Source organism: Empidonax traillii, unplaced genomic scaffold, assembly GCF_003031625.1.
Source record: "Empidonax traillii isolate 1590-97213 ecotype Southwest subspecies unplaced genomic scaffold, ASM303162v1 scaffold1622:size81481, whole genome shotgun sequence".
Lineage (NCBI taxonomy): Eukaryota > Metazoa > Chordata > Aves > Passeriformes > Tyrannidae > Empidonax > Empidonax traillii.
In genome coordinates, this window is record NW_020956815.1 from 68,963 (window position 1) to 81,481 (window position 12,519).

The following is a 12,519-nucleotide window of genomic DNA, read 5'->3' on the forward strand; positions in this document are numbered from 1 at the left end:
GACTGGTAGTTTCCTGTGTCCTCCTTCTTGCTCTTTTTGAAGACCAAGATGGTGTTTGCTTTCTTAAAGTCCTCAGGCACCTTTCCTGATCACCATGACCTTTCAAAGATAATTGTGAGCAGCCTTGCTATGGTGTCCACCAGCTCCTTCAGCACTTATGGATGCATCATGTCAGGGTCTATACATTTGTGGATGTTAATTTTTCCTAGATGTTCTCTGAGCCGAATCTCCTTGATCAGAGGAAAGCTTCTTCCACCATTCATTTTCCCTGGTCTCCTGGGTCAGATTACTGAGGCCTGGTCTGGTCAGTGAAGACCAGTGCAAAGAAGACATTTAGTAAGTGCCTTCTCTGCATCCTTTGTCACAAGGGTCCCTGCTCCATTTAGTAGTAGAAAACCACATTTTCTCTGGTTTTCCTTTTGTTATTAATGTATTGGAAAGAAACCCTTCTTGCTCTCCTTGCTGTCCAGATTTAATTCCAGATTGCCCTTGGCTTTCCTCATCTCATTCGTATATACTCTGACAACTTCTCTGTATTCATTCTAAGTATCCTGTCCCTGTTTCCATCTCCTGTGTATTTCCTGCTTATGCTGAGTAATGACAGGAGTTCCTTGTTCATCCATATAGGTCTCTTGCCCCTTTGCTTGATTTGTTGCTCATCAGGATGCATTCTTGAGCCTGGAGGAAGTCATCTGTATATATCAGCCAGCTCCCTTGGACCCCTCTCCCTTGCAGGGCTCGTTCCCAGGGGATTCTTCCAAGAAGGTCCCTGAAGAGGCTTCTTCCAATAACCTCTCCTGAAGTCCACAGTTGCAATCTCACTTGCTCCCCCTACTTCATCCATGCAAAATACTGAACTCCATGATCTCATGGTCACTGTAGCCAAGCCTGTCCCAGCCTTCACATCTCTAACACGGCCTTCCCTGTTTGTTAGTATGAGGTGGAGCAACTATTTCTTATGGGATCCTCCCCCACCTGTGGCAGGAAGTTGCTGTCAATGCTTTCCAGGAACCCCCTAGATTGCTTGTGTCTTGCTGTGTTGTTCCTGATGTCAGAGTGGTTCAAGTTCTCCACAAGAACAAGGCCATGTGACAGTGAGGCTAATTTCAAGCTGTCTGTAGAAGGCTTCATACTTATACAGCTTTGTCTGTCTCCATGCTTGCAAGTAGCCAGATTATTCAGTCTGAATTCTTTGAAGGTAGCTCAACCATTGGCATTGTTTATACTAATGGTAGTTATATGCTTTATTAAGAATCAGTTAGAGAAGTTAAGGCAGGAATTATAAACATTTAAAAGTAGCCAGATTAGGGCCAGAGAGTTAATGTCTCCGTGAAGTCAACTGATGATCTTTTAGAGTGTAGGTGATGGAGTATAAAATTCTGTGGTTCAGTTATTCATGGATGTAGGGGTAGTTGAATTTTTTGTTACAGCTTAACTATCTCTTTTTAAATTTAAGCACAGAGCAGACTGGAGGAAGTAATGGCTTGATGTCTGAATCATTTCTTGAAGTTTGAAATTTCCAATTGGCAAGGCTAGCAAACTCCTGCTGAAAGAGTCTGCATGTCTTGTACCAAGTATTGTTTCTGTGGACTTGTAGTGAGAGGATTGCACAAGCTTTTGTTGACTTCCTGGTCTCTGTGTCCCTCCTGCCCTCTGATGTTACTTCACCAACTGCATTATCTTCTGGCAGCTAATGCTGAGGGAGCCTGGCTTTGATCTGGCTATAATGAATTTGTACATTGCTCTGCTCTGTATAATGCTGGAGCTGTACAGTAATTACATGGATGACAAATGGATATTGCTTTCTCAGTCTTGCTTCAGCAAACAGTACTTTGTTTTCTGAGTCTGTACATAAATAAAAGTAAACTGTGATGCCAGAATTCATGGCTTTTGTCATGTCATTGACATTGTGTTATATTTCATTATTATGAGAATGGAGGCATTTACTGACTTTGAGTTAAATGGATACTATGACAGAAAAATCATATAGTCTTAGAATGGTTTGGGTCACAAGGGACCTTAAAAGATCATCTAGTCCAGCCATCCTCATTGCATAAAGTTCCTTCCTTATATTCAATGTAAATCTACCATCTTTCAATTTGAAATGATTGGCATGTATCCACTAGAGCATCTGTACTTTCTCTGTCGCTAATACATGCATTCACCATGAACTTGTACTTAATCCTTTTGTGTCACAAAGGCATGCAGGAGTATATGGAACACTGTGATTTTAATGTCTGACTGGTTTTTATTTCTTTAAAACTGAATGCCGGTCTTGTTCAGAGTAGTAAACAATAACAAAAGCAACTATTAGATGTTATCTTTTGTTTTCAATTTTAAGAGTCTGCATGCCTCACTTAATGCACAGCTTCAACCAGTGAATGCTAACCTTTCACAAACTTCTGCTGAGCTGCATTTATGAAGCCATCTGTGTCTTATTAGTGCTAATGAAATTAAATTTAGTGATGTTGTGTTAAGCATTGAGCTGTTACTGCCTTCATTTTATGTTCCTACCTGAAGCACAGTGAAACTGTGTGGCTTGCTTATAAACAATAAAATACACTTTTAGAAACAGCTTTTCCTTAGTTCTAATCTGTGTGTTTTAACAAGATGCTCCCCCTTTCCAGTAACTGTGGTCATGGTAATTAATGGTGTAAGATTTCAGGGTACAGATTTTTTTTTTTTTTCAGTCATATAATACAGCAAGAGAAAGGTGTTTGCTTGTTTCTTTTGCTGTTAGGGTTTGTTTTCCCAAGTGGTCAGGTTTTTTATTGTTTGGTGTTTTTGTTTTGTTTTGTTTTTGTTTTGTTTTGTTTCTTTTGGGATTTTTTTGCCATGAAGCAAATGGATTGCAATCTCTTTTCTCATGGTATAGAACCGACAGTGCAGTGACTTGTTTGCAATTCCTCTTTGCAAAAAGTTTCATATTATATTTATGTCCTAAGTCTCTAAGTTTAACCTTTTATAAATAAAGCAGAATAAAAACACAGTTGCAATATAATATAGTGAATTTGTGCAGAAACAAAACATAGATTTCAAGAGGCCATTTCCTCTTACCAGGAGCAACAGTTTCTGCTGCTGAAATAACCATGAAAATTTCAGTTGGAAATAATTTGTTGTCAGAATTGGAAAAAAAACTTCAGCAGTGTGCACTCTTCCGCACACCAGATAGAAATGTCAGTGCCTCACACCTTTTTGGAGTAGAACAGATGCTTCTGATAGCTTGTGTGTATGCACATACCTGCAAATGCATATAATCCAGGACAGGTCTGGCTTGTGGGTGCCTGCAGTGGTCAGTGAGATTTAAGTTCAGTTATATCCACCAAATCAGTGTGTGCATTAATTCTACTTCTATTTTCATCTTAAAGCATGGGGGTGAAGCAGATTCAAAGCAGTTACTTCCTCCCTCCAACCCTGTCAAAAGTATGGCAAACAGTTCCTTGGACATCTATCATGTGTTAATTCCTATTATTCTTGTACTAAAGTATCAATAGAAAATAATTTACATTCAACACCTATGTTGTTGGCTTTAAAGTCTGCTTTTCCAATGCTTTCTGTCAGTACAAGAATACTGTTTTACAGAAACTTGCTTCTATAGTAGCAGCTGACTTCTGTGGTGTCAGTACTGGCTACTTCATGTAGAGCATTTTGCAGGGATTATTGAGATGATTGTAAAGCCAAAATAATTCAAATTCCTTAAAGATCAACTTGATGTCAAGAGTATTTATGCTTAATTCTAACTATCACTTACATTATTTAAATTTAAATCAAGAACATCAATAATTAAAGATTATGAATCTATCTTACTGGGTCCTTCCTGACAAGACAGGAATTATTTAAATTTAAATGGATTAATAATTTTGATTTTTTTTTTCCTCTCTCTCTCCAATAGCGGCTCTGATTCGAGGAAATCGTAAAAACTGTGCTCAATTTTCTGGGTCTCTGGATTGGTTGATCAGCAGATTAGAAAGACTGGAAGCCTCTTCTGGTATGTTTTTTAGTATTTTAACTTTCCTATTTGACCAGTTCTAAATTCTTTAATATTGGTGATGTACTTGTTCAGCCTAATTAGAATGAAGTTCTTGTTATGAGAGAATAAATTATGTTAATAAAAGGAGATTTATATTTGTAATATTTTTTACATATTGATTTCAGTTGTAGCTTTACTTAAAATTCTGACAGTATTGCCTTTTCCTTGACCAATTGGTTGTAGTGTTACCTTTTAATTCAGGCAAACAAAGCATTTGACAAAATAGCTGTTCTACAGTTTAAGTAATATTAAATTGCTTTTTCTCTAATTGTAGTATCTACCCTTCTCTTTGGAAGTCTGCATGTTTTTCATGTTTTGTATCAAATTAAACATAGCAATAGCTGTATGAAAAGGATATAATTTGTCACTTCTTGAAGGACTGTAGTGGTGATGTAGGGAAGTTCACGTATTCACTTGAGTATGTGTAAGAATAGATGGGTCTTCACAAAATACCCGTGTGTTTCCAAGGAACAGTGTTACCTATGTAATACACATACAGTCCCTTTTTAATCACCTCTCTCACTCTTGAGCTCTGAATTTCTATTAAAAATTAACAAGAAATGTTTTTCAGTTGCAGTTGAGACTGTTTTCTTTATATATAATATTTTTTACTATTTTATTTGAAGATGGCCTTTTGAGAGTCTTTCAAGTCTTATTTCTTCTAATTATTATACAGTAAGTTCAAAAGGCAGGAAGGTTTGTAGATAGACCAGTGGCAAGATAGTGCATCACACCTCTTTGGTTGCATATTTGTAATTTATTCCCATCATTGTCTTGGTTTAGTGTCATGTGTTGTTCCATGAACTGGAAGGAACATAATGATTGATTACAGACTTGTCCTCAGGAATTTAAATTGCATTCCCCATTCTTTTCCCATTCCTGAATCATGCTTCTTCCACAGATAAGTGTGTACTTAATAGTTGAAATGTTAAGGGAGGCATGCCAGGAAGGGAATATGTCCCCCATTGCAAAAGTTCTTTGTTTTATATTAGATTGGTAAACATTTGAAAAGAAATGTCATAGGCAAAACATAGTTGTTCTTATCAGCCTTTTACTGTGGCATTAATACATGAGAAATATCTTGTTATTGCTGAGTATTCTAAGTAAAAATAGGAGTTGTCCCAGTGTGGATCACTATTTGGCATATATTAACAAATTTCTTACCTCAGTGTAGCATTCAGTGGATCAGTAGCAGCCGTGAGAACAGATGGGTCCTATAGTAAACAAGGCGTTTCTGTTCTACTCAGCTTTGTCATTAAATATTCATGGGCATTTTGTTTATTGGCCACAAATCTGTTCCTGAGATGACCTGACCAACAGCATGGGAAAATATTGTCAAATGTCAGTGGCAGAAGTGTTTTGCCTCTCCAAACCAAGGCATTGCATTTGCTAGTTGATTGGCAAATACTGCAGTGGGTGATTGTAGTTGTCAAGAGCAGTTACACACTGATTCTTCACCTCTAGGAGGTTTTTTCCATTGTCAACTCTTGGAACAAGCAGAGAGTTTAGACGTCAGTTAGTCTTCTCTTGGGATGGAGACTGGTGTAGAGACTTCGAAACATTTGCCCACATGAACCCCTCCAGTCAGCAATGTTTCATAGAAGTACTTTTGCAGAATTTTGTTTCAGGTTTTAGTTGTAGAACTTTAGTTTAGCCTTAGAGTGGTGGATCTATTTTATTATGAGATTAGTTCCTACTTCTGGCATGCAGCCAATCTGTTTCAGCCTGGTATGTTTATGCTCTGAACTGTTGAGCTGCTTAGGAGATGAAGCAACAGGAACATAGGAGGCTTTACCTGTATCACTACTTTAGTTCTTAGCTGGTGACACAGACAGCTCATAGCACCAGTGTCCTAACCAAATAGATGTAACTGAACATTCATATGGGTTTACATCATTGTTAGGGAAACCTGCTCTGCAGATGCTGTGATCTTCTTGCTTTAATGAGCATTTGAGTAACAGAGAATTTAAACTGAAGCAAACCTTTAAAAACTGTCAGAATCACAAGCTAGATCCTTTTTCCACTACAGTCCACCTTTGGTGTGAGAGCATTCATCTAAGGAGAATGGGCTCACAATTATGCAGTTGCATGGGACTTGCTTGTAACCTGCTTAGTTTTGATGTACTTCCCAAGTTCCATCTGAAACTCTCAGAAATAATGCAAAACTTTGTGCTCAACTTTTGGAGGTTCAAGATGAAATATCTTATGACAGCTCTAAAAATGCTGTGTTACATGGTTTCTGTATGCATGTATGTATTTTTAAATATTAATCTCAAAGTAAAAAAAGTTTGCAAATTAAAAATTAATTGTTTATAATGCTGCAGTAAGGTATGAGATGCTTTCTGTAAACTGCAGAGTAATCTGACACTGTATTCTCACTATGTAATGAACCTCATGCTGCAAAAACTCTGAAGGTACTAATATTTGCAATGCTCATTTGTTCTGAGTTTTTTCTAGGAACTAGGCCACTTGAGCTCCTTTCCCATATGTTCTGGTAGCATAACTCCATGTTGCCTCCAGAACTGATTTTATAATAAAGACTTTTTCTGGTTTTGAAAGAGTCAGTTATAAAAGATGCTAACTAGGCTGTACTTTAATTATCTCAAGAGGCACAGTAGATTTAGATTTTAGCATATACATGTAATTTTGTGATTTTATGTGGGATGCTTGCTTGGCAGATTTTAAAGTTTGTCTTGACCAGGATGCAGAAATTCACTGTTTTAATTTACAGTGGTAGGTCTACAATAGGGATACTGGCTTATATTGGACTTCTAAAATAAGAATACTTGGATGTGTATATTCACTTAAAATAATTAATATTTTTCTAAGGTAGAGTGTTTATGAGGAAGAAACACCATGTTCTGTTAATCACACCAAAATTAAGCTCACCTTCAATATGGAAATCGTCAGCTACATCTCCTGCAGGTGTTTTCTTGAATGTGTTGTGATAAAGTTTTGGTGCTACAAACTAATATCTGTAAAATTCCTATTTTCACTTTTTTCTTGTCCTTGAGCTAAAAATGTTATGAAAACAGAACAAAGGCTTTAAATATATAAATAGCAACTGTGAATTGATTGTACAAATTAGATCAGAAATTGATTCAGTTCTTGAGTTTCACTGAAGCAAAAGAAAGAAAATTATGTTCTGTCCAAGTATAAATGTGTCCAAGAGTAAACCACCTTAGAAGTGGGTGAATAATGTAATGCAAATGCTTCAACTGTCTCTTCAATGCATAAATTAAGATTAGATTAGTCTTTCTCTCTGAAATATATTCCAGATGGTATTAACTAGCCCTACTAAAGTTTTAAAGGCATTAAAACGTAGGTAAAAACCCCCAAAAGAATATGGCAACTTAGTAATCTAATGCTGAGGAATACATTCAGTGCACTTAGCTTGATTTGCAAGCTGCGGTGTGAGCTGTAGGTTGATCTCTAGGGGGGTAGGAGACCAAACTCCAGGGAAGAGGCTGTGAACTGCTGACCTTTTCTCTAACAAAGGGTGTGGGGATCTGTAGCCCACATAGGGGACTGCACTCTCAGACACACAGCAGGAGGCGAGACCCCCAGACTTTTGTGCACTTAGATTGTGAGGGTATGAAAGCTCAGGGGTTCCTTTGTTTGAGTTCCCTCCCTGGTAGTACCCAGCTTGAACTGCTATTTTGTTACTTAGTTATTGCACTAAGATAAAATTTATTTCAAAGCTTGGGATGTCTGAGGCTCTGCTATGTGAAACTTGGGGTCAACCTGGCCTGACTAGGTTAGTGTGGGGTGTGTATCTGCGGAGGTCTGAACTCAGGTGGTGCCAAAGTGGCTCCTGGGTGGTCAGACAGGGAGGATTCCTTTACACTGGTATCCTCCAAGTAAAGTTTTTTGAAACCAGCTAATATCAGGTTTTGAGTATTTTCATAAAGCACATGCATTTTATTCTAGTATTCTACAGTATGACATCAGAGGAGTCAACATGTTGTCCTGAAAATATATGCCTCCTCCTTTCCTCTTTTAGTCATTAAGAAAGAATTTTCACTCTTCTTATCATAAACTCTGCATATCATACTGTTTGTGATATTTATATTAAATTCAAACTCTTCCTGTTTTACTACCTTGAGCAACTCCAGTGAAATCAGAACAAGTCCAGTTGTCTTAAATGTAGACAACCTAAAAGTGAACCAGTCTGAACCAACACAGTACATTCATATGCAATTTTTTTTCTGAAACAGATGGAATTTGCCCTTAGAACAAAACATGTTTGATAATTAGCAATCAGATGCTCCAGTTATTAAAGAAGGTGCTGTGACAACTAGATCTAATTGATAACTTGCATCTATTATTGAATGTTGTCATGGTCTGATTCGGCTCCTGCCTCTGCTGGCAGTCTGCCTGCATTCTCTACCAAAAATGTCGTGGGTTTACTCTGGGCCAATTTTCTCTCACCCCCCACACAATTGCTATAAGTTGAGAGAAGGTTTATACAGATAAAAGGGATCTGATGTGGGGAGAATAATATTAAGATTTATTACTAGTAAGATAAAAACTAAAGAACTATATATATAACAATTCTAACTGGGCAAAAGTGCTATGCATTTACAGAAATACCCCTCCCCCCTTGTATCAGTTCCAGAGGAGAAGCAGTCTCTTTTCTGTTTTCAGGTCTTCTAAATAATTTTGCAGCACTTTGAAAGTTTCTCTTCTGTTATCTTTAGAATGACAGCTCTGATTTGTCACAGCTGGAACTGTCTTTCTCTCTCTCTCTCTCTCTCTCTTGTATGTCGACCTCAGGGCCGGGCTTACCCCCTCCTGTGCTAAGACTGGAGGCTGGGGGGTTACCCAGGCCCATGGGGTCCTCCATGGACTGCAAGGAGACACTCGCCATACCATGGTCTTCACCACAGGTCACAGAGAATAATGGCTTTGAGAGACAGTCCTTGATGGACCTCTCTGGCGTGAGTCCACCTTCGGGAAACAGTTCTTCCATTCTCTGCTGTCCCTTAGGGTCACAAATTCAGCTGCACCAGCATAGATCCTTCACTGGGGTCATACATCCTACCCAAGCCGACTTGCTCCAGGGTAGGTCTCTCTCTCCATGGGCCACAGGTCTCCAACAGGACTGCATTTCATCTTAGGCCTCCCACAGAGTCACATCTTCTTCATGCACTCCTCTACTTTGGCATGGGCTCCTTCATGAGCTGCAGAGGGTCTCCACTCCCCAACAGTCTTCCAAAGGTGGCAGGGGTTTTTAGTTTTAAGTCTTTTTCCCTGGTGAAGGGAGAGAAAGAGAGAGACAGGGGAAAAGGAGCCCCCACTTCTCTCTCCTCTGGCTGCCTGCGTTGACCGTGGAGGCTGTGTTATGTCTGTCTGCCTGGAATTCCTTCTGCAGTATTTCTCGTCCAGGCAGTCTTCCTTTAGAATTTTTCCTCCACTCTGTTACATGCCTCGGTCAGAGTGGCTTCAGTGCCACACTTGCCCCCGTCCTAGGGAGAAGGGAGGAGGGAGGCCTGGCCCACACTTGGGGCCTACCTCTGCCTACATGGTTCCTAATTTCATCTGCGCAACCACCCTTCCCTTCCATTTTCTTAAATATGTAATTGGCAGAGGCATTACTAAAACTTTTGATTTGCTTTGCTCCAGAAATTCACCTGGAAAAACTATTTTCAGCCCAGGGGGGCTGGTTGGCAAACCCACGACAACTGTTTCCATCTTCAAAGTATTTTTTTTCTTATGTTATTGAAAAGGTTAAGACTAGAAAATGAACTCTGTATAATATCTTAAAACAAAATTAAGATTATGACTCTACCTACATAAATCTGAAAAGGTTATGGTTACCACGCTTAGATTATATGGTATCATTTCATATTGGATTAGTGTTTATATTGTTAAAATTGTTTCAGTGCTACATGAGATGACAAACTCAACTACCAAGTTTTGAATGTAGTGATTTTCCTACTGTAGCAGTTATTAATATAATAAATAAATTAGTTCCATAGGGACCATGGTGAACACCAGTATGGTGAGTAACGAGTGTGTCTTTATTCAAACAGTCACAGCTTAAATAGTAGCTTCAAATACTACTAGGTCACACAGGTAACTTCCTAAGCCAATCCCATACAAGCATTCCAGAGAGCATGTGTGACAGAGTGTCTTAGAACTACAATTCCCAGAATCCCTCTGCAGCACCTGGTATAGCCACACCCCACATCCTACATTCCAAGGTCACTGTGGCACACAATAAAGTTGTTCATCTTGTTTACGCCTCTAGATTAAGGATACTTTTTTAACGCTTTTTTGACCTCCCTAGGTAGTTTTACAATGGTCATAGTGACTCCTACCTATATAGTTGACAGGCTGGTTGGACTGTGCTTCTGCTATGTTGCTACAGAGCATCTGCTCCTCTAGCTTACTCTCATGACTCTTCGGTTTTTACCCTTTTTAACCATTTTGTTACTGTCAGTATTTATAGAACCATATGAATATGGAATACATTCATATGTGCATGAATGGTGGGATAATGGAAGTGTACATCTATTGTAGCCCAGATTATATCAGTGCCAAATTCAGGTTTAGTATGTTCTCTAATTTGTAGTTGAGACTTCTTATACCTTCAGGGCAACAGAATCACTCTGGGAATTCACCTCTAGCTCATTATATTATAGCTGAGACTTTTTTTGGCGCCACTGCACAGAACAAGGAAAGTGTCTACAATATCTGTACTGAGTCACCTGTATTGTCTGTTTACATATTGTATGACTCTGTCTTCAAATATATTAAACCACACACTTTGTTTGAAACCTGTTTACCAGATAAACTGAATTGTCATTGTATCTGTTGTCTTCTACCTTTGCTACTTTTCAGTCATTGAGTATTCCATACACTATTGTAGTGATGACAGCATATCATCCTCTAGATTTCTGGAAAAACCTTTAAATAGTATGGGGATAAAAGGTGATGGTGCTGTAGGTTATCTGTAGTGGCTGCTGTTCTTTTCCTCGCTAGGACCAAAGAAAGACCAGAGTCCTCTTACTGAGATGTTTTTGTCTGATGGTTGTATTTTTCTCACGTCAAGCGGAGTTTATGCTGCTACATTTTTCTTTAATTAAAGGGAAAAACAGACAAAGAGCAGAAGACTCTTGCTATGGATCTTGCTTTGCAAAGGTTAAGCTGAGTGTTTGGAGCCATGGCTTGAATACAGGGCTGAAGGCAGAATGATGATCTGTTCAGTGTGAATAGGAATTGCATATCTCTACATTTAAGACTGATTCTCAGCTTCCCTTCAGTCCCTTTGATTTTTCTCATTGTGGCAACAACTGTAGCAATGAATAATGATAAACTACATGTACAATATTTATCTTTCCCAAATACGGAAGATCCCAAATCAGGTGTTGACTTGATCCACTGCACATAGGAGTTTTACCTCCCCATTGCAGAGAAACATTTTAAGGCTCATGATTCTTGATGGCAATGACTGCTACTGTATTGTGTTTGTTTATCATATACAATGATTTTTGAAACTATTCCATGTTACTGAGCAGCATATTAAAAAACATTGTGCACAGTTATGTTTTTGTATGCACTTTGGATTTTTTTTTTTTTTCCCCCCAGGAATTTTGGAGGTTTTACACTGTGTGTTGGTGGAAAGCCCAGAAGCTCTAAACATTATTAAGGAAGGGCATATTAAGTCAATCATCTGTCTTTTGGACAAACATGGAAGAAACCATAAGGTAGGCAAAGAATAGACAGGTATTTTAGGTGAACATTTGTGAACAAAGCAAGCATGTTCTTACAAGTGAAAGTCAGAATTCCAATACTGTGATGCTGTTTTCATAATCAGGAATGAAACTTTTCCTAAAATGCATGTGAGCAGTTTGAAAAAGCAAAGGGGAATGTTATCTTTTTTTTGACTAAAACGTTGATACACACTAATTCTTAAGGGAAACTGGAGGAATGCTTTAATGTTGTAAGGAAAATTTCAGAACTGTTCTAAAATGAAACCACTATGTTGGATGTATTAGATACCATCACATCTTCCAATAACACAGTATATAGCATTATCTTGCCTGAAGTAACTAACAATAATAATGAAAAAAAATGTAAGAATAAAAGAATCTGATTTTTTTCAGGTTTTGGATGTTTTGTGTTCTCTCTGTGTTTGTCATGGAGTAGCTGTGCGGTCTAATCAACATCTAATCTGTGATAATCTCCTGCCAGGAAGAGATCTGCTCTTACAGACACGCCTCGTCAACCATGTGAGCAGGTATGAAAAAAAAAAAAAAGATTGTTATCCAGATCTAGCTGTGCATTCAGCATATTGTCCACCGATGTCCTGTGATTGCTTTTCTGTTTGTGATCTTGTGAGAATTTCCTAATCATCTTTGGTCAAAATTAAGAACTTAGTGCCAAATACCTTCACCAGTGCTTGGGATATTTCAACAGTGCCTTGATCATTCCTTCCACTGGAAGAATTTTAGAAACTATCCTGCAGCAGGCATTAATTTATA

At 38.3% G+C, this 12,519-nt stretch overlaps 1 protein-coding gene across 1 annotated transcript in view; it reads left to right on the forward strand.

Moving 5' to 3' along the window:
- LOC114070619 (ryanodine receptor 2-like) overlaps positions 1 to 12,372 on the forward strand; it is a gene marked incomplete at both ends in the record, with an annotated part of 58,250 nt that extends 45,878 nt beyond the window's left edge. Inside the window, 3 exons of the mRNA XM_027908140.1 lie at positions 3,893 to 3,988; positions 11,624 to 11,742; positions 12,142 to 12,372. Coding sequence (XP_027763941.1) covers positions 3,893 to 3,988; positions 11,624 to 11,742; positions 12,142 to 12,372 — 446 coding nt within the window. The remainder of the gene's footprint in view (positions 1 to 3,892; positions 3,989 to 11,623; positions 11,743 to 12,141) is intronic.
- Positions 12,373 to 12,519: the final 147 nt, after the last annotated feature.